Source organism: Eubalaena glacialis, chromosome 19 (assembly GCF_028564815.1).
Source record: "Eubalaena glacialis isolate mEubGla1 chromosome 19, mEubGla1.1.hap2.+ XY, whole genome shotgun sequence".
NCBI classification, from domain to species: Eukaryota; Metazoa; Chordata; class Mammalia; order Artiodactyla; family Balaenidae; genus Eubalaena; species Eubalaena glacialis.
The window spans coordinates 16443852-16467665 of NC_083734.1; the positions used below are offsets into that span (position 1 = coordinate 16443852).

At 36.7% G+C, this 23814-nt stretch overlaps 2 protein-coding genes across 2 annotated transcripts in view; one reads left to right on the forward strand and one right to left on the reverse strand.

The window, feature by feature from the left end:
• The window catches only part of TAOK1 (TAO kinase 1), a 147345-nt gene that overhangs the window by 86267 nt on the left and 37264 nt on the right, over nucleotides 1-23814 (reverse strand). The window contains exon 2 of the mRNA XM_061174806.1: nucleotides 4724-4945. Within this exon, the coding sequence (XP_061030789.1) occupies nucleotides 4724-4855 (132 nt within the window). The 5' untranslated portion in view covers nucleotides 4856-4945. The remainder of the gene's footprint in view (nucleotides 1-4723; nucleotides 4946-23814) is intronic.
• LOC133079835 (large ribosomal subunit protein uL24-like) lies at nucleotides 17415-17882 on the forward strand. Its single transcript, XM_061175518.1, has one exon. The coding sequence runs from the start codon at nucleotides 17445-17447 to the stop codon at nucleotides 17880-17882; it is 438 nt and encodes a 145-aa protein (XP_061031501.1). The 5' UTR covers nucleotides 17415-17444.

Consider the following 23814-nt stretch of genomic DNA (forward strand, 5'->3'; position numbering starts at 1 on the left):
ATTCGTGGAGGAAAAAACAACAAAGATGAGAAATACTTTAGAATAAAGTTCCAGAAATAATAAATGAAAAGGAAAAAGAAATACACTACATAAGCATTAGCCAAAGAAAGCTATCATTAATATCAAAGTAGATTTTAAAGCAAGAAATACTAAGAAAGGTAAAGAGTGGAATTTTAATGATAATGGGACAATTCAACAAGATACAATAATCTTAAATTTGTACATTCCCAGTAACATAGATCAGAAATGTATAAAGTAAAACAAGATACAGCTAAAAAGCAAAATAGATAAATCCACTATCAGTGGAGATTTTTAAATACTGATAGAACACACAGACCAAAAACAAACTAGTAAAATCAGAAAGGACCCAAAAGATCTGAAGAATATAACCAACAAATGTTACCTACTTGACATACATAGATAATCACACCCAATAAACTGCAGAATATATATAATTTTCCAGTGCACATACTAGAAGAAAATATTCACAAAACATATATTGATTGATCCAAGTATCCTGGAAATTCTACAAACTCAATTTAAAAAGAAAGCCCAATTTTCAAAAAATGGGCAAAATATTTGAACAGATACTTCCAAAGATATGTGAATGATCATTAAGTCTATGAAAAAGAGCTCAACATCATCAATCAGCAGGGAAATGTACATTAAAACCTAACTGAAATACAATTACACACCCATCAGAATAACTCAAATTAAAATGACTGTCAATATCTAATGCTGGCAAGGATATGGAGCAAAAAGAATTCTCATACACTGTAGATGGGAATGTAAACTTTCTACTTAGTGAAAAAGTCTGGCAATTGGCATAGAACTAAACATACACCTGCCCTATGATCCAACAACTCCAACAAATCTTAGGTATTTACTTAAAAGAAATGAAAAATTGGGTCCACAAAAAGACTTGTAAATCAAAAGACTTTAAATCAAAAAAGGTTATAAAAAACAAAGAAGGACATTATTTATTAATAAAGGTTCAATACAGCAAGAAGGTATAACAATTATAAACATTTACACACCTATGGACAGATCAGTAAGTATATACAGTTCCACAATAATAGTTGGAGACTTCAATAACCCACTCATAATAAAGGAGAGGACAACCAGACAGAAGATAAGCAGGGAAATAGAGGACTTAACACAATAAACCAACTAGATCTAACAGAATATGCATTCTATACACAACAATAGAATACACATTCTTCTCAAGTGCACATGGGACATTTTTCAGGACAGACCATATGTTATGCCAAAAATCAAGTCTCAGTAGATTTTAAAAGATAGATATCATACAAAGTATCTTCTCTGACCTCAATGGGATAAAGTCAGAAATCAATAACGAAAATGGAAAAATAGAAAATTCACAAAATTGTAAAAATTAAACAGCACACTTTTAAACAACAAATGTATCAAAGAAGAAGTCACAAGGCATATTAGAAATACTGAGAGCTGAATTAATACAAAAATACAACATATCAAAACTTATGGAACCAAGTGAAAGAAGTGCTCAGGAGGAAATTTATAGCTATAAACACATTAAAAAACAAGAAAGATCTCAAATTAACAACCTAACTTTACAACTTAAAAGCCAAAAAAAGAAAAACAAACTAAACTCAAAGCTAGCAGAAGGAAGGAAATAATAAAGATTAAAGCAGAGATAAGTGAAAGAATCAAAAAATAGAGAAAATCATTGAAATCAAAAGTTGGTTCTTCAAAAAGATCAACAAAATTGATAAACCTTTACCTACACAGACTAAGAAAAAAGAGAAGACCCAAATTACTACAATTAGAAATGGAAGTGGGAACATTACTACTGATTCTACAGAAATAAAAAGGATTATAAGAGTACTATGCCAACAAATTAGACAAAATGGGCAAATTCCGAAAAACAAAACCTACCAAGACTAAAGGATGAAAAAATAGAAAACCTGAATAGTATTACTTATTATTATTACTTACTATAACTAGTAAAGAGATTGAATAAGTCATCAAAAATTTCCCAAAAAAGAAAAGCCCTTAAATGAGAAAACAACCTGATTAAAAAAATGAGCCGAAGACCTTAACAGAGGTCTATATATCAGGTATATATCTGTATATATCAAAGAATATATACAGGTGGCAAATAAGCATTTGTAAAGATGGTCCACATCATGTATTATCAGGGAAATGGAAATAACAATGAGATAATGCTACACACTAATTAGAACGGCCAAAATCTGGAACATTGATAGCACCAAAGGTTGGTGAGGATGTGGAACAACAGGAACTCTCATTCACTGCTGGTAGGAATGCAAAATGGTACAGCCATTTCAGAACATAGTTTGGCAGTTTCTTACAAAATTAAACATACTCTTACTTATCCAGCAATAGCACTTGGTATTTGCTTAAAGGAATTGAAAACTTACGTCTACACAAAAACCTGTACACAGAGCTTTTTTCAGGGCAGTGAAAATACTCTATATGATACTATAATGATACTTGTCATTATACATTTGTCCAAACCCAAAGAATGTACAACACTAAGAATGAACCCTGATATAAACTATGGTGAGTATGCTACGTCAATGTAGGTTCATCAGAACATAGTTCATTGAACAGTACAAAACATTGCTAAACAAAATTAAATAAGACCTAAATAGACGTTTAGAAAGACATGCAGCGTTCATGGATTGTAAGACTTAATATTGTTAAGATGCCAATATTACCAAACATGATCTACAGATTTAAACAATCCCTATCAAAATTCCAACAGGCTTTTTCACAGAAATGGAAAAGCTAGTCTTTAAATTCATATGGAATTGGGAGGGGTCCCAAATAGCCAAAACTGTCCTTAAAGAGAATAATAAAGTTATTCCTGATCTCAAACTCACTACAAAGCTACAGTAATCAAAACATGCTAGTATGCTAGTATGGTACTAGCATAAAGACAAATGGAATAGAACAGCGAGTTCAGAAATAAATGTATACAATATGGCCAAGTGATTTGACAAGGATGTCAAGACAATTCAGTGGGGAACAACAGTCTCTTCAACAGATAGTACTGGGACAACTGGATTTCCATATGCAAAAAATGAAGTTGGACCTCCACCTCACAACATATACAAAAATTAACTCAAAATGGATCAATTACCTAAATAGAAGAGTTAAGACCATAAAACTCTTAGAAGAAAACACAGGGGTAAATCTTTATGACCTTGGATTTGGCTATGAATTCTTAGACATGATAGCAAAAGCATGAGCAACGAAAGAAAAAATAGATAAACTGGATTTCATTCAAAGTTCAAACTTCTGTATATCAAATGACATTATCAAGAAAGAGAAAAGATAAACTACAGAATGCGAGAAAATATTTTCAAATCATGTATTCAATAACTTAATATTCAAAATACATGAAGAACCCTTACGACTCAACAACAAAGAGACAAAAAACCCAACTTTTAAAACGGGCAAAAGACTTGAACAGACATTTCTCCAAAGAAGATACACAAATGGCCAATAGGCACATGAAAAAATGCTCGACATATGTCATTAGGGAAATGCAAATCAAAACTACAAGATACTACTGCAGACCTAGTAGGATGGCTAAAATCAAAATAACAGGCAATAATAGGCATTTGCAAGAACATGGAGTAATTGGAACACTGGTACACTGCTGATGGGAATGGAAATGAAGCAGCCACTCTGGTGCAGTTTGGCAGTTCCTCAAAAAGTTAAACATAGAATTACTATGTAATTCAGTATTTTCACTTCTAGGTACACACCAAAATTTGAAAACAGGGACTCAAACAGATACTTGTACACCAATGTTCACTGTAGCATTTATTCACAACAGGCAAAAGGTAGACACAATCGAGTGCCCATCAACAGATGAATGGATAAACAAACCATGGTATATACAAACAATGGAATATTATTCAGCTATAAAAAGGAATGAAGTACTGATACATGCTACAACATCAAAGACCCACCAAGTGATTATGCTACACATTATGCTAAGTGAAATTAGCTATACATGAAAGTACAAATATTGTATGATTCCACTTATATGAAATATCTAGACTAGGCAAATTCATAGAGACAAAAGGTAGATTAGAGGTTACCACCAGCTGGGTAGAGGGGGAAATGAGTTATTGCTAATAGATACAGAGCTTCTGTTTGGGGTGATGAAAAAGTTTTGAAAATAGATAGTGGTAATAATGGTTGTAAACATTGTGAGTATAATTAATGCCACAAATTGTACACTTAAAAATGGTTAAAATGGCAAATCTGGTGTTCTTTGGGTTTTTTTAAGTACAAAATACACACATACGCACACAAGAAAAAAAAACTTTGGTACATATCCTTCTGCCAAATAATAATCCTAGATTTCCACAAAACTAAAACTGACTCTGTATGGAACTTTACAGAAGTCAGTGTTCTGCAATATTTAATTCTATAGCAATGCAAGTCATGTGACTCCTGAAAACAGTGTGCTAAAAATTCTAAACACTAAGTCAAAGCAAAATAATATTCGTTTCCATTTTTTCAATAATCCAAGAAACTCAATAAATAAACCTATTTTCATATTATACACACACACACCTATGCAAGTGACTATAAAATGGACTATGGCCTCTGTCTGTCTCTTTATATTATTGTTTTTCATTTTGCCAGGACTGGATTTTAAGTAAATCCTGGTCACTGACATTAAGCCTTTAACACTTACAAAATACACTGCTCCAAAGCTTCCATGGCCAATTTCTCTGAGATCTGTGAAGAGCTTCTCTGGGTCTTCTTTGAAGAAGAGCTCTGCAATTTCAGGGTCCTTCAGGCTGCCCGCACGGTTAGTTGATGGCATCCTGCTGGGCAATCAGCTGTCTGATTCTAATTTTATATTGCTATCGCAATCCTTGGTTCATCTGTATGAATGAAGCCACGCTGGCATAAACTATTGTAGAGAAATAAGAAAAGAAAAAAGTCAGGAAAACCAAAAGGTGCTAAGAATAATTAGTATAAGATCATTTTCTGATAGCATACATAAAATTCTCTCAGGCCTAGAATTTCACTGAGAAGGAAGTGTGATCTACTAGTGCAGTATTTCCTAAATCTGGCTCATCATCACAATCACCTGTGGTGCTTAAAAAAATGAGTCCTACTATACACAGGGTAAGTTTTACCGTACATACACTTTTAAAAATTAAATAAATCTTTATATCTTGGAAGGCTTATCTAATCCTTATCTAATTCTGAGGTAGTGAGCCCATTGGCAGAAGAGATAATAGAACACACAGACCATTAAAAAAACATGCATGACAACTTAAGATGTACCCGTAATAGGTTTCTAACAACAGGAAGATTCCCATCTATTAATGATTTTCAAATATAAGAAAATACACAAAGGATTTAACTCAGTTAGCTGTCTTTCTTTTCCTTTCAGATACCGTATGCCAGTGTTCAATCAACTCTAACACAAACATTCCAAAGAAAAATGCAGTGGGAGAAAGTAATGAATTTTTTTTTTAATATTTTATTTATTTATTTGTCTATTTTTGGCTGCACTGTGTCTTCATTGCTGCACACGGGCTTTCTCTAGTTGCGGCGAGCGGGGGCTACTCTTCGTTGCGGTGTGCAGGCTTCTCATTGCGGTGGCTTCTCTTGTTGTGGAGCATGGGCTCCAGCCGCGCGGGATTCCGTAGTTGTGGCTCGCGGGCTCTGGAGTGCAGGCTCAGTAGTTGTGGCACACGGGCTTAGTTGCTCCATGGCATGTGGGATCTTCCCGGACCAGGGCTTGAACCCGTATCCCCTGCATTGGCAGGCAGATTCTTTACCCCTGCGCCACCAGGGAAGCCCGAAAGTAATGAATTTACTGAAGACAACTGCTTCCCCTGTAAATCTGACTCACATTAAAATATGGCCTTTATCAAATCTGCTTCATTAGATAAGTAGACATTACAGATAACCAATAAATTCCCTGGTGGTTCTGCTATCAGTTCCTCTATATCAGATACCCAATTTAAAAAATGGCTGTCATTACTGAGAAACTTCAGAACCTAGGTTCTGGAATGTTACTACCTGGATATGAATCCTGGCAACACTATTTATAAGCTGCGAACTTCAGTAGCCTTATGTTCCTAATCTGTAAAGCGAAAATAATATCCTACCTAATACAGTGGTTCTGAAGGTTAAATGAGTTAATAAATACAAGCATAGACTAGTACTCAGGCATAGTAAGCACTACATTAAATGTCAGCTATTTTAACCTAAATAAATTCACCAATCAAAAAAAAAGAAAACTCTCCAAAATGTATTTCATTTGCCTCATAATTGATTTCATTAGACTCTAGTCAATTCTCCCCCACTTCACACAACTTTTAAGCAGGTAACTACTGGTCTCATTTTTAGTGAAATCAGCTGAATCAATTTTAATTCTTGGTAGAAAACTTCCTTGTAACTACATAAAACACATTTACATGTCTTTTGTACCTCCTTAAATTAACACTCCACTGCAATAAAAACATTTAAATTATTAATTTGTATTTAATTTCTAACACACTTTCTAGGCTGCCCCATATACATTTACCAATTTTCCTGCTCTGCAAGTTCCCTGCAAAGTGTTTCAATTATAGTTCTAAGAATATGTGATCATAGAAGATTGAACTAAATTCCATAAAAAGTATTATTATTCAATTAATCCACCTGTTTTTAAAAAACCTGCAGTGTTACTTAAGACTTATTTAAGAACTCTGAATGATCAAGTTATAGTACCTTTATTACAAGAATTATTTTACATTAAAATTCTCTAACCAGTTCCAGCATTTGCATATTCCTATCTGCCTAACGAATTCCCACTCAAAATCTTTCAAGATTTAGATTAAATGTAATGTTTAAAATTTTAACTAGACAGGTAGGCACAATGTGTCTCATTCATCTTTATATTACCTGTCTACATCCTACACCATACCTCCGACAGTTAATATTACATAAATATTTGTTGAACTAAAAGAATACACTTAATTCTTCTTTAACGCCCCTTAAAATGATTTCGCTTCCACAAATATTTACCAAATAGCATACATGAGAGTATGATATACGAAATATTAAAGTTAATAGTAGAGAAACAGAGTAAATTCATAAGGACAGCACCCTCCAGAAAATCAGAGAAAAAAGAAATGAAGGAACTGGAAAATCTGCTGTACCAAATACCAAAAGATAATACAAATCTATTGCTATCAGTAGAATGTTAAAATAAGACAAGTAAATCATTAATCTAAAAGAGTCCAGAAACAAACCCATGTATGTGTATCTCGGAATTTAGCATACAATTAAAGGAGAAGAAATAAATTTTGTTAAGAAAACTAAGAACCCATTCGGAAAAAATTATAAAAATTATATAATGATATCCCTATCACATACCTTATATAACCATTACTGCTAAATGGCTTAAACAAACCTCTCAAATCAATGAGGAAAAAAAGTATTTGATAAAAGTAAGTGTTGTTGGGAGACCCCAATAGCTATTTGGAAAAAAATAAAATAACACCTGTTCCTCAAACTAAATATCAGAATTACATATGGGTCAGAAATGCAAAAATTAGAAAAATGAAACTACATAAGTACTAGTAGGAAATGTAAGTTCCTCTGTAATCAGGGAATGAAGAAACTTTCCTAACTATGATCCAAATCCAAAACAATCAGGAAAAAGACTGATATATTTAACAGGATAAAAAAATAAAACTTGGGAGGAGGGGCCATGGAAAAAGACACTCCAGACAAAAAGGACAAATGATAAACTTGGAAAAAAAAATGTTTGAAACTTACGTTTACAAAGGGTTAGTATTCCTAATATGTAAAGAATGTCAAAAAAACAAACAAAAAAAGACAATAACCTGACATTCTTACATTCTTAATACGTAGTTTCTAAAAACAGCACACATACACACACCCCCAAGAAAACACCACCACCACCACCACCAACCTGGAGGAGATATGGATAGTTCACAGAAAAAAAAAAAAAAAAGAAAGAAAGAAAGAAAAGAAACCACCATGAAATCTATGAAAATACGTTCAACATCACTCAAAGTATAAGAAATACAAATTAAAACTATCCTAAGATTTCATTTTGTACCTATGAGAATGGCAAAAATTCACCACACACTGATGGTGGGGTGGAAGAGAAATATGCACTCTCATACAGTAGCAGTGGTAATGCAAAAACAGTACAAAACCTGTGGAGAAAAATCTAGCAAAATCAAATATGCACTTACCATTTCACACAAAAATCCCACTTAAGGAATCCACATCAAAAATACTTATACAAAATATAAGAAATGATAAATGTACAAAGTGAGAAACTAGGGGAATCAATCCCCTGGCAGTCTAGTGCTTAGGACTCCTCGCTTCCAACTGCAGGGGGCCCGGGTTTAATCTCTGGTCAGGGAACTAAGATCCCATAAGCCATGCAGATGTCCAAAAAAATAAAAAGACCAAAAAAAAAAAGTGAAGAACTGGAACTCATTACATTGTTGATGGGAATTTGAAATGATACAACCATTCTGGAAAACTGTTTAACAGATGCTTATCAAGTTAAATAAACATTTATTATGTGATGGAACAGTTCCTTAACTAGTTATCACTTACTCAAAAGTAATGAAAACAAAGGCACACAAAAAGACTTGTACACAGCAGCTTTATTCATAATAGCCCAAAACTGCATATAATACGTCTATCAACAAATATATGTATAATAAAATTGTGATATATTCACACAATGAAATTCTTTTCACAGCAATAAAAAGGAATAAAACTACTGATCCATGCAGCAACCCAGATGAATTTCAAAAGCATTATGCTCCAGCAAAAAAAGCCAGAAACCAAACAGTAAAAACTGTATGATTCCCCTGAAAAATTCTCAAATAGGCAAAACTAGTATTGCGACAGAGTCACGGTTGTTTGGGGCCAGTTGGGGGAAGAAAACGGGAACTGACCACAAAAGGGCTCACAAGGACTTTCTGGGGTAACAGAATCTTCTATTAGACTGCAGTAGTGGATTACTCTTGTCAAAACTCCAACTATATTAAAATAGATGGCTTTATGTATATTATACCTCAATTAAAGTAATAACTTTAAAAAATTAAATAAATGTCTTAAAATCTAAGATAAATATATGTAGGGACTTCCCTGGTGGTCCAGTAGTTAACACTCCACGCTCGCAAGGCCGGGGGCCCGGGTTCGATCCTTGGTCAGGAACTAAAATCCCACATACCGCAAGTAGAGAAGCCCACGTGCCGCAACGAAGACCCAGCACAGCCAAAAATTAATTAACTAATTTTAAAGATATATATATATATGTGTATATATATGTGTATATAAAAAATATATAAATATATGTATATATATACATATTTATATATATATAAAAGATATATATATATATAGCAAATTTATAAACAAGGTATGGAAGGATGTGTATTAAAATGTTATTATTTTCTCTGATAAAGTAGGGCTGTGAAGAGCATTACTTGTTAACCTAGACATCTATATTACCTGAATTTTTATAGCAACCACTTTCAAAATTTAAAAAAATTTTAAATTTGAGAAAAATGAAATAGAATATTTTTTAAACTAGAAGAATACATACTCCAACTAGAGAGAACATCCAAAACGCTATTAGTACTTTAACTTACAAAAGGCTAATGCATTAAAGAAATCTGTATATCAAAAAATTGAGTTGAACGCAAAAACTGAAACATCCGGAGCACACAAAATTAAGCGTTATTATTATTCCTTAAAGATAGAGATATCATCCAAATCACTGAGCAAATACCTAATCCACCAAAATATAAATGGCCAAAGGATATATATCAACATGCCATAAACAGGCAATACAAATGACTGGGGAGAGAAGTCAAAACTTGAAGAATAATGGGTATGGCCATGAGTTTTCTGATTCCATTTTCCTCCTGTATCTCCCGTCTCTGACAGAAGAGTGTGGCCTCAGTTACAAAACTATGTTCAGGGTGCTGACGAGAAAACAAAGAAATTCTCCCCCTGTCCAAAGGACCAGGAAAAGGGAACCCTGTGATCTGGAGATGGTGGGGGGAAATGCCTTCTTTTGGTCTTTTCTTTTTTCTCTCCTCAGCCATAGAATTGCACTGCCCCAGCAATAGAAAAACCCGATGAGAAAACCAATCTCTCTGGCCAGAAAAACTGGGAAAACAGGCTCTCTGTCATCCAAAAAGTATTAGGAGAATTCCCATTATTTTTTTTCCTCCTCTCTCTTCTTTCCCCACTTCACTTAAGGGCAGCCCCAGTTATGGGGAACTGTACAATGCAGAGGTCTAAAAGCTCTGAGAGAAACCTGTCTTTCTGGAACTGGGAAAAAGGCCACTGGAAACTGAAGAGTATGGGGGAAATCATGGAGAGGAGAGAGCTGGAAAAGAGATCCCCTAATTCTGTGTATAAACCAATACAAATAATGATTTACGTTTGTGTAAAACAGACTCAAAGAGGTGCAGCAAAGGCTACGCTAAAGAGAACTAATCTATGATATAAACCACTGCCCAAGTCCCAGACTATCACTGAGAGGCACAATGCAGGGCAAATCCAAAGAGCACAACAAAGGCTTTGTAAACAGAACTGATATTAGAGCCACCACCCACAGAAAGTGAGACAACTTGCCATCTAAACTGGTAGGTGTCTGCTAAAACAGACAAATCAACACTCTCCAGAAGTTAGTAACAGGATCAGAAATGACAATACTCAAAATGTCCAAGATAAAATCCAAAATTACTCTACATGCAAAAACAAATAAACACACAAAACACACACACAACTGGAAAATGTGACAAATTATCAAGGGAAAAGAGGACCAACAGATGCTTATTCTGAGATGATGCATGTTGGAATTATCACATAAAGACGTTTTTTTTGGCTGCGTTGGGTCTTCGTTGCTGTGCTCGCGCTTTCTCTAGTTGCAGCGAGTGGGGGTTACTATTTGTTGCGGTGCGTGGGCTTCTCATTCTGGTGGCTTCTCTTGTTGTGGAGCCCAGGCTCTGGGTGCATGGGCTTCAGTAGTTGTAGCATGTGGGCTCAGTAGTTGTGGTGCATGGCCTTTAGGGAGCGCGGGCTTCAGTAGTTGTGTGCGGGCTCAGTAGTTGTGGCTGGCGGGCTCTAGAGCGCAGGCTCAGTAGTTGTGGCGCACGGGCTTAGCTGCTCTGCAGCATGTGGGATCTTCCCGGACATGGGCTCGAACCCACATCCCCTGCATTGGCAGGCGGATTCTTAACCACTGCGCCACCAGGGAAATCCCCACATTAAAAACGTTAAAGCGGCTATTATAATCATAAGAAATGAGGTGATGGTTAACACTCTTGAAACAACTGAAAAGACAAATTCTCAGCAGAGAAAGAGAAACTATAAAAAAAAGAAACTCATGGGAAATTCAGAACTGAAAAATACAGTATCAGAAATTAAAAAAAAAAACATTGCATGGGGTCAACCACAGAACATAGATGATAGGGGAAAGAGTCAGTAAACTTGGAGAGAGAGCAAATGAAATTATCTAAATTGAGGAAAAGAAAAAATGATTGAATGAAATGAATGGAGCCTTAGTGACTCATAGGACTATATCAAATTGTCTAAGTTTCACATCACTGGCATTCATATAAGGAGAGGAAAAATAAATTGGCAGAGAAAAAAAACTTTCTTGGTAATGGCAGAAAACTTCCCAAATTTGACAAAAGATATAAATTTAGAGATTCAAGAAGCTCAGTAAACCCCAAACAGGAAAAATTCAAAGAAAATCAGGCCTAGACACATCATAATCAAAATGCTAAAAAACAAAAATAAACAAAAATTTGAATGACCACAGATTTTCATAAAAAACAATGAAGTCCACAGAAAGTAGAATAATAGCTTTTAAAGGTGATAAAAGGAAAGAACTGCCAACCCAGAACAGAAGCCAACCCAGAACAGAATCCTTTATCTATCTTCTTTAGGAATGAAAGCCAAAAAAGAGAGAGAGAGAGATTGAGATTCTTACCTAAGGGAAAACGAAGAGAATCCGTTCCCAGCAGATCTGCTCTAAAAGAAATGCAAAATATTAAATAAAAGAAATCTAGAGTGGCTATATTAATATCAGACAAAACAGACTTCAGAACTAGGAAAATCACAAGGGATAAGGAAGGACATTACATAATATAGGATTCCACTATCAAATCCTAAATCTGTATTCACCTGACTGACAAAAGAGCTTCAAATAAAATGAAGCAAAATTGATACAACTGAAAACAGAAATAAGACAAGTCTATAATTATACTGGGAGACTCCAACACTCCTCTCAGAAATTTAAAGAAAAAGTAGTCTGAAAACACACAGCACAACACTGTAGAACACCACTATCAATCAACCTGACCTAATGACATTTCCAGAATACTACACCTGACAGAATATACATTCTTTTCAAGTGCATATATGATAGTCCCACAGAGAGATCATATTCTGAGCCATACAACGTATCTTAAGTGTGAAAATTTTCAATTCATATAAAATAAGTAATCTAAGCATAGTGTAATTAAGCTTAAAATCAGTAACAGAAAGATAACTTAAAAAAAAATTTATTTTGAGATGACTCATGTTGGAATTATCACATAAAGACTTTTTTGTTTCCCAAGTAACCCATGGTTCAATAAAGAAGTTTCAAGGAAAATTAGAAAAGAATGAGTTGAGTGAAAATAAAAATACAACATAAAACTTGTAGGATACAGCTAATGCAGTGTTTACATAGAAACACTGATTCTGTATTGGAAAAACAAGACAGATCTCAAACCAATAATCTAAGCCTCCATCTTAAGGATCTAGAAAGAGAAAAGTAAATAAAACCAAAAATAAATGTAAGGAAGTAACACTAAAGAAGAGAGTAGAAATCAATGAAATTAGAAAACAAAAAGCCAATAGAGAAAAATCAATAAAACCAAAAGCTGGGGCTTCCCTGGTGGCGCAGTGGTTGAGAATCTGCCTGCCAATGCAGGGGACACGGGTTCGAGCCCTGGTCTGGGAAGATCCCACATGCCGCAGAGCAACTGGGCCCGTGAGCCACAACTACTGAGCCTGCACGTCTGGAGCCTGTGCTCCGCAACAAGAGAGGCCGCGATAGTGAGAGGCCCGCGCACCGCGATGAAGAGTGGCCCCTGCTTGCCACAACTAGAGAAAGCCCTCGCACAGAAACGAAGACCCAACACAGCCATAAATAAATAAATAAAATTTAAAACACAACACTGAGCAAAAAAAAGGCAAAGAATCCAAATCAGCCAAGACAATTTTTTTTTAATGTATTTATTTATTTATTTTTGGCTGGGTTGGGTCTTCGTTGCTGCATGTGGGCTTCTCTCTAGTTGTGGCGAGCGGGGGCTACTCTTTGCTGCGGTGCACGGGCTTCTCACTGCGGTGGCTTCTCTTGTTGCGGAGCATGGGCTCTAGGTGTGCGGACTTCAGTAGTTGCGGCGTGTGGGCTCAGTAGTTGTGGCTCTCGGGCTCTAGCGCGCAAGCTCAATAGTTGTGGCGCACGGGCTTAGTTGCTCTGTGGCATGTGGGATCTTCCCAGACCAGGGATCAAACCCGCGTCCCCTGCACTGGCAGGCGGATGCTTAGCCACTGCGCCACCAGGAAAGTCCCTGGTCAACTGATTTTTGACAAAGGTACAACAGAAAAAAAAGATTACCTTTTTTGAAAACCGGTGTCACAGCAACTGGACATCCATATGTGTAAAAATGAACTCTGACTCATACCTCACACCTTACAGAAAAATTAAGTCCAAACATGGTTCATTTATCTCAATGTTAAAAAGTTAACGCTACAAAACGTTTAGAAGAAATCACAGGAGAAAATCTTTGTAACCTTAGGTTAGTTAAAGAGTTCTTAGATTTGACACCAAAAGTATAATCTATAAAAGTCAAAACTGATCATTTGGACTTCATCAAAATCAAAAACTTTTACTCTCGCAAAGGACACTTTTAAAAGAAAAGAATGAAGTCAAGCCAAAGACTGGGAAACATTATTTCAAGTCACATATCTCAAAACAGATAAAATCTATAAATATATAAAGAACTCTCAAAACTCAATAATGGAGTACAGAGATGCATACTTGAATGATAAAACTATAAAGAAACCCCCAGATGTTGTCACTATAGAAGTCATGATAGTGGTTACTTTAGGGAAAAGGGGGAGTTGTGATTGGGAAGAGACACATGGAGGAACTTCTGGAATGGCTGGCAAAGTTCTATTTCTTGCCTTAGATACGGGATTTCATTTACAATAGTTCATTAAACAAATTCATTTGTTTTGTGAATTTTCTATATCTGTGTTTGATTTTACTCCCCCAAAACTTAGCTACTGATAGCCTACTGTTGAACAGAAGCCTTACTGATAACATAAAGTCAATTAACACATACTTTGTATGTTGTATATATTATACACTATATTCTTACAATGAAGAGAGAAAAGGAAATGTTATTAAGAAAATCATGAGGAAGAGAAAATACATTGACAGTACATACATGTATTTACTGAAAAAAATCTGCATAGAAGCGGACCCGTGCAGTTCAAGTCCATGTTGTTTGAGACTCAACTGTAGTTTTTGCAAAGAGGGCGATACAACAAAATCATATGGATTATTTTTAGGTAATTATGGCTGGTATTTTGAAAAACATTCACAAGTCTATAGCTTTCTTACATTCCAAATTTTGAACAATAATCATATGTTTGATTTCTACAACCAGGAAAAAAGATTAAAAAACCCAACAACATTTGTGCATGTTCTTTGGATTGTTAGAAGACAGAAGAGATGAACATAAAATGTATAAAAAGTGAGAACGCCAATAAAGTTAGAAATCCCTGAAATATATCATTACACTGTTAAGCTAGAGTTAATAGTATCCATTGCATAACTGCTTCTTTTCTATACATCCTCAAATTTCCAAAAGTAAAGTACTTTATTATAAAAATCAGCACCATCCTGGTTGCCCTGTACCCATGCAGAACATTGCTACAATAGAGTCATCAATGTAAAACTGACAAAGGTACTTGATTTGAATCTTGTCCATTTTTAAAAGCTGTCATGAAAAACTAGGAAAAGAAAACGGCACAGAGGAACTTTCACAGCAACCCTAATCATAAACTCCATAATTTCTGCTGAACATGAATATTAGGTACATGAATACCCAAAATACAGGACTAATACAGCTTGATAAACTACAGATCAGGCTTAAAAGATATAAATATTTGTAAAAAGTTCTTAAAGGTACTATGAGACTGCATATACAATCTTCTTCAAAAAAAACCAAAAAACAGGCTATTAGGTTACATTTTAAAGATACCTAATCTGTCCTTCGGGGAAAATATCATTATTGTAACTCACCATATCCTTCCTACTAAAAGAGAACAGTAAAAGACATTAACAATCCTATAAACAGCAAATGAGATCTAATTTGTTTCTGGTTCCACAAAAACAGACCAGAGAAGCATATCATTTATTAGGCTACTGAGGGCTGAATGTAAAAGATACACAATTTTTGTAGGTGATACCATTTTATTCAATCCTAAAACAAAGATCGCTAAGAAAGCTGATGAAACTAGAATAAAAACCCAATATACTTTAAAATCTCAGACCCAAATAGGATTTTCAGAATTAAGGAACAGCTCCACATTTGCAAACCACAGTCAAATAATTGACAATAACATCAGTCAAGCCACAGAAAGAAGATGGGGGAAGGGTGCCGATAATCACAGCATATTCAGTACTACTTGAGGAATGCTCCTTGGAGGAATGGTGATGATGTCATAGTATTCCATCTTTTAAGAATCTTCAGATTTTCACAAAAAGGACATTGTTGGTCTTAAGCAACTGCTTCAATACCATAACGCCCTTTTCCCTACATGTTACTCAGAGGGTTCAGGCTTAGAAACCAGCCAACTTAGTCAAACGTTCGATTACTTTAGAGAAAGAAAAATTGTCTCTTTACACAGAATCTGCAGAGACAGATTACACTGTCTACTATGTCTTCCCTCAAAAAAAACATACATATACACAAATCACTTTACCAATAACTGAAAAATGTCATCAGTAAGATAAATTTGACATTACAGGAACTCACGTCAGTCTTAATCGACACAGAACTGATTTGTTGCCTGGTGCTTCAACCTACTTATAAGTATTATACATTATAATTACAAAAGTTTAGGGTTGGAAGAAATAAAGAGAGTATTTGGTTTCAAAAGGTCACATGCCTTTTCTCAAAATCACAGGGCAAATTAGTGGTGGGAAATACAGAATCAATTACCTGAACCACTGTTACTACTTCAAACTGAAATGAAGAGAAAGGTGAAAAGCAAAAACAATATTGTTAAAGAAGTCACTGGGTTGTTGGGTAGGAGAGAATGCATGGGGCAATACTATGAATATTGTTTAATTTTAAGCATTGATAAAGATATGAAGATTCAATTTTTTTTTTACACAACAAGATATAGGTGTATAAGTAATATGTGACCATTTGTATAAAAATAAGAAAATATATCTGTATACACACAGGTAATCTATGGAGGGATTCATCAGAAATAGGGGTGTTTAGGAGACTTTTTTTTCCTATGAATCCTTTCTACCTTTCAGGTTTTTATTCCCCAAATGCATGTATTATTTTTCTTTTAATTTTAAAGAGAGATACAGGTAATATTCTTTTCAAGAAAGCCCTTAACGGGGACTTCCCCGGTGGTCCAGTGGTAAAGAATCCGCCTTGCAATGCAGGGGACGCGGGTTCGATCCCTGGTCAGGGAACTAAGATTCCACATGCTATGGGCAACTAAGCCTGAGCGCCACAACTACTGAGCTTGCGCACCTCAACCAGAGCCCATATGCTGCAAACTACAGAGCCCACGTGCTCTGGAGCCCACACGCCCCAACTAGAGCCCACACGCCCTGGAGCCTGCGACAGAGAAGAGAAAAGAAAAAACAACTAGAGAAGAGAAAAAAAAACCCATGCCACAACTAGAGAGGAGCGTGCGTGCCGCAACAAAATATCCCAAATGCCTCAAAAAAAAAAAAAAAAAACCCACGTGCGGCAACTAAGACCCGATGCAGCCAAAAATAAATAAAATAAACAAATTTTAAAAATTTATTTAAAAAAAAAGTCCTTACTTACACAACCTTATTAGTTACTCCAATTAGACTAACCATGTGAAACTTTTGTGCACCTTTCATATCTTACATGTAATAAGCACTTAAAATCTTTATAATTAGGATTAGGGAGGGACTTCCCTGGTGGTCCAGTAGCTAAGACTCTGTGCTCCCAATGCAGGGGGCCCAGGTTTGATCCCTGGTCAGGGAACTAGATCCCACATGCCTCAACTAAAGATCCCACATGCCTTTTGTGGCCATCGCTGGATCGCTAGCGGCCGAAATGAAGTTCAATCCCTTTGTGACCTCTGACCGAAGCAAGAACCGGAAAAGGCATTTCAATGCGCCTTCCCACATTCGCAGGAATATTATGTCTTCCCCTCTTTCTAAAGAGCTGAGACAGAAGTACAATGTCCGATCCATGCCCATCCGGAAGGATGATGAAGTTCAGGTTGTACGAGGGCACTACAAAGGGCAGCAAATTGGCAAAGTAGTCCAGGTTTACAGGAAGAAGTATGTCATCTACATTGAACGAGTGCAGCGGGAGAAGGCTAATGGCACAACTGTCCATGTGGGCATTCACCCCAGCAAGGTGGTTATCACCAGACTAAAACTGGACAAAGACCGCAAAAAGATCCTCGAACGTAAAGCCAAATCTCGCCAAGTAGGAAAAGAAAAGGGCAACTATAAGGAAGAAACAATTGAGAAGATGCAGGAATGAAGTAATCTTATATACAACTTTCATTAAAAAACTGTTAAAATGAAAAAAAAAAAAAAAAAAAAAAAGATCCCACATGCTGCAACTAAAGATCCCACTCGCAACTAAGACCTGGCAGAGCCAAATAAATAAATAAATATTTTTTTAAAAAAAGACATCACAATAAAAGAAAATTACAGACCAATATCCCTTATAAGTACAGATACAAAAATTTTCAACAAGATATACCATGAGCAAATGAGACTTATTCTAGGAATGCCAGGGTAGTATAACATATGAAAATAAATCAGTGTAACATACCATATTAATAAGATGAAAGAAAAAACAATCATCTGAACAGAAGCAGAAAAAGCATTTGACAAAATCCAACACCATTTCATGATAAAAACACTCAACAAACTAGGAAAAGAATGGAATTTCCTCAACCCACAGGTATCATGATAGTTAATGGTAAAAGACTGACAACTTTCCCCCTAAAATCAGGAACAAGACAAGGATGTGGCTCTCAATACTTCTATTCAACATTGTATGGGAAGTTCAAGTCAGGGCTTGACAAGAAAAAGAAATAAATGGCATCTAGACTGAAAAAGAAGTAAAATTATCTCTTTTCACAAATGACATAATCTTATACATAGAAAATCCTAAAGAATCCACAAAAAACTATTAGAATAAATGAGTTCAGCAAAGTTTCAGGATATATCAATACACAAATATCAGTTGTACTTCTATACACTAGCAATGAATATTCTGAAAATGAACTTAACAATTCCATTTATAATGTCACTAAAATAAAACAAATATTAATAATAATATATTTCAAAAGTACTTAGGAATAAATTTAACCAAAGTGCAAGACTTAGAAAATGACAAAACATTGTTGAAAGAAATTAAAGACCTAAATAAATAGAACATCATGTGTTCATGGATTGGAACACATAAAATGGTAATACCACCTAAAATAATATATAGATTCAAAGTAATCCCTAACAGTTTCCAAGCTGTCATTTTGCAGAAATGAACAAGTCCTTTCTAATATTCATGTGTAACTGCAAGTAACACAGAGTAACCAAAACAATCTTTAAAAATTTAGAACAAAATTGGAAGACTCACCCTGCCCAATTTCAAAGCATACTACAAAGCTACAGTAATCAAGACAGTGTGGAACTGGCATAAGGATAGGCATATATACCAACAGAAAAGAACTGAGAGTCCATATTTACAGTCAAATGTATGGGACAATAAACCCATACATATATGGTCAAATGACTTTCAGCAAAGGTGTCAAGACCATTCAGTGGGAAAAGAAGTCTTTTCAACAAAAGTTGGTGAGACAACTGGATATCCACATGCAAAAAAGTATAAATATGGACCTCTTCTTCACACCATATATAAAATTTAAATCCAAATGGACCAAAAAGGCAAAAGCTAAAACGATAAAACCTTTAGAAGGAAACATGGGTGACAACCTGCAAGACCCTGGATTAGGCAACAGTTTTTCAGATATGATTCCAAATGCACACACAAAGAAAAAATAGATAAAATGGACTTCATCAAAATTTAAAAACTTTTGTGCATCAATGGACACCAATCAAGATGGTAAAAAGACAACCCACAGAATGGGGGAAAATATTTGCAAGCAATATATTTGATAAGGGTCTAGTATCCAGAACATATAAAGAACTCTTGGGACTTCGCTGGTGGTGCAGTGGTTAAGATTCCGCGCTCCCAATGCAAGGGGCCCGGGTTCAATCCCTGGTCAGGGAACTAGATCCCACGTGCATGTCGCAACTAAGAGTTTGCATGCCACAACTAAGGAGGCTGTGTGCCTCAACTAAGGAACCCACATGCCACAACTAAGACCCAGCGAAACCAAATAAATAAATAAATATTTTTAAAAAGAACTGTTAACTGGGTTAATCCAATTAAATAACCCAATTAAAAATGGGCAAAGGATTTGAACAGACATTTCTCCAAAGAAGATACACAAATGGTCAATAAGCACATGAAAAAATTCTCGGGGCTTCCCTGGTGGCGCAGTGGCTGAGAATCTGCCTGCCAATGCAGGGGACACGGGTTCGAGCCCTGGTCTGGGAAGATCCCACATGCCACAGAGCAACTGGGCCCGTGAGCCACAACTACTGAGCCTGCGCGTCTGGAGCCTGTGCTCCGCCACAAGAGAGGCCGCGATAGTGAGAGGCCCGTGCACCACAATGAAGAGTGGCCCCTGCTCGCCGCAACTAGAGAAAGCCCTTGCACAGAAACGAAGACCCAACACAGCTAAAAATAATAAATAAATAAATTCATTAAAAAAAAAAATTCTCAACACCATTATTAATTACAAATCAAAACTACAATGAGATACCATACCACGCCCACTAGAATGGCTATAATCAAAGAGGCAGAAAATAACAGGTGTTGTGGAGGATGTGAAGAAATTGGAACCTTCACACATTGCTGGTAGGAATGCTAAATGGTACAGCCACTATGGAAAAGTTTGGCAGTTCAAAAAGCCAAACACAGAATTACCATATGACCCCACAATTCCACTCAGCAAATCCATCCTGCATTTCCCACCCAGGATAATGGCATGGCTATTCCTTGTGTCTCCGAGGTCAGAAAACTAGATGTGACCTAAAAAGAAACGAAATTGAGTTGTTTGTAGTGAGGTGGATGGACCTAGAGTCTGTCATACGGAGTGAAGTGGGTCAGTGGGAGAAGGACGGATACCATATGCTGACACATATATATGAAATCTAAAAAAAAAAAAATGGTTATGAAGAACCTAGGGGCAGGACAGGAATAGAGATGCAGATGTGGAGAGTGGATTTGAGGACATGGGGAGGGGGAGGGGTGGGCTGGGACAAAGTGAAGGAGTGGCATGGACTTGTGCATACTGCCAGGTGTAGAATGGATGGCTGCTGGGAGGCAGCCGCATGGCACAGGGAGATCAGCTTGGTGCTTTGTGACCACCTAGAGGGGTGGGATGGGGAGGGTGGGAGGGAGACGCAGGAGGGAGGACATATGGGGATGTGTGTATGTGTACAGCTGATTCACTTTGTTGTAAGGCAGAAACTGGCGCACCATTGTAAAGCAATCACACTCCAATAAAGATGTTTTAAAAAAAACCCAAAAAACTAGATGTGACCTTTTAATTTTTTTCCCTTCCTCTTTCTCTCCTCTAACATCAAGCTAATAAACTGGTAAACCCAACAGACTTGAATCTCCTCTATTCACTGTGGGTGGCCTAGTTCAGGCCTTAATCATATCTCACCTAGACTAATGCAATACCTCCTATCTGGACTGTTTGTAGTTTCATTCTCTCCAATTCATCTTTCTTATTGTTTCTCTAATTTTTTCATTAATATATATAAGCACAAACTAAGGCAGGAAATTCTTTTTTTTGGCCATGCTGGGCAGCATGTGGGATCTTAGCTGCCTGACCAGGGATCAAACCCGTGCCCCCTTGCAGTGGAAGTGCAGATTCCTAACCACTGGACCACCAGGGGATTCCCAGGAAATTCTTAAGAAAAGTCACAAAATTATTGCTCACTTTTTTATTAAATTCAAATAATACCATAACACTTACAGAATAAAGTTCAAACGGTATATAAAGCATTCAAGAAATCCACAATCTGGCCGAATCCTTCCTTTCCAGTCTTTTCTCTTAGTGTATCTATCCCTTAATCATAGCAATGTCCAGCAAAAGCCTCCATGACACCTGAAATACTGTCTACATTCTTAACCAACCTATCCTACTATTTCAAATACAGCTTCAGAACTTCAATTTGAAATTAGTGATGCCTTTCTCTTTACTATATAAATTTTCATTTTGTATCTCTATTTTAATACATATTTTTAATGTCGTTGTTTACATGCCTTATATTCCCAGGCAGTATCATAAGGTTCTGGAGCTCCTGCATACGTAGAGCCTAACAGTTTTACACAGCCAATCAAAAAAAAAAAAACAGTTTGTTGAATGACTATTTAAATACCCTATCATTTCATTTATTTCTAAGACTCTATGCAAGTTTAGGTAAGGATAGATTATTTTTAAACTCGTTCCAATTATAAAAGCAGATAATTCATTTTTTTTACAAATAAAAATAATTTTATTAAGCATATAGGTTATTTCCATGTAGATTTCAAAATAACTTCAAATCTATCTGCTTCCTACATATTACCCATCTTGCTTCTGGTGTCTGCCCCCTATTGGGTGAGGCTGGTCTAGAAGCTTGTGCAGACTTCTTGGTGGGAGGGGCCAGTGTCTGCCTATTGGTGGGTGGAGCTGGGTCTAGGCCCTCTGGTGGGCAGGGCCATGTCAAGGCCCGTGTCTAGAGGTGGCTGTGGGCTCAGGAAGTCTTCAGGCAGCCTGTCTGCTGAAGGGTGGGGTTGTGTTTCCACCCTGTTGGTTGTTTGGCCTGAGGCATCCCGGCACTGGACCCTACATGCTGCTGGGTGGGGCCAGGTCTTGGTGCTAATGACCCAAGCAAGATGTCTGCCTCAAGCAAGAGTTCACAGATGAACACTACCTGATATCTCTGCCACCAGCGTCCATGTCCCAGGGTGAGCCACAGCCACCCCCTACCTCCCCAGGAGACCCTCCAAGACCAGCTGGTAGGTCTGGCTCCTAGGAAGTCATTACTTTTGCCCTGGGTCCTGTTGTGCACGAGACCTTGTGTGCACCCTCCAAGAGTGGAGTCTGTGTTTCCTCCAGTCCTACTGAGCTCCTGTAATCAAGCCCTGCTGGCCTTCAAAGCCAAACGCTCTGGGGGCTCCTCCTCCCGATGCTGGATGCCTAGGATTGAGAGCCTGATGTGAGGCTTAGAGCTCTCGCTCCTATGGGAGAACTTCTGCAATATAATTATTCTCCATTTTGTGGGTCGCCCAATCAGGTGGTATGGGATTTGATTATATCGCAAGTGCACCCCTCCTACCAGCTGTCTCATTGTGGTTTCTTCTTAATGTCTTTGGATGTAGAATACCTTTTTGGTAGGTTCCGGTCTTTTTTATTGATGGTTTGTTCAGCAGTTAGTTGTGATTTTGGTGTGCTCGTGAGAGGATGTGAGCTCAAGGTCCTTCTACTCCACCATCTTGTCTCTCACCCCTACATATTACCCAGCTTAATTGCTTGAATTACACGAAGCATGTACTCTAAGACAAAATTTTTCTCTAAGTTAAAATTTAAATTTAAATCCGTGATTACTTTCCCAAGATCAAATCTACCATTAAATTGTTTTGCTTACAAATACAGTCATGTCTCAAGGAATTACACTAATGTAAAATCTATATAATAGAATTTGCATAATTCATTTTGCAAAGGAGGGAATAGTGACTCAAATACTGTATCCTACTTTGTACAGTCAGTTCTGCTATAACATTTATTTTGAAAACAACTGTAGTACAATGTGAATTATGCATTTACTTATGTGCAATTTCATCCCTGAGAAACACGAGATGAGTGCAGCAAACTGCACCCAGCTGAACCAAGTCTATTAACTGTGTTTTCTTATTTTCTGTATTTCCAATGTTCTGGTCCTCTCAGGGCCAGTCAATTCTTAGAGACAGCAAACAACTAACCTGAGATCATATCTTTCATATGTAAACCAATCAATCCAAAATCCATACTTCCAACTACCTCCTTTACCTAGCTCTTACACTCCAGGCCAATATTCCCCTGCCCTAATCACTCCAGAGCCAGGTACCAGACCCTTAGGACAGCCCCTATAGCTCAGAGACCACTGAATTATTAAAAGTAGCCAATCCTAAAACTGCTTAACCTGCCTCGCCCATTTCCTCCTACAGAAACCACAATAAAGGTTCTTGCCTTATTTTCCTCCTGCTCCCTCTGCCTCCTGACCAACCTGGTGCTTCCCTGTGTGGCCCTAGATGGCTTGGTGTCCCACCTCCTCTTGGGAACTGAAACAAACTATCTTTT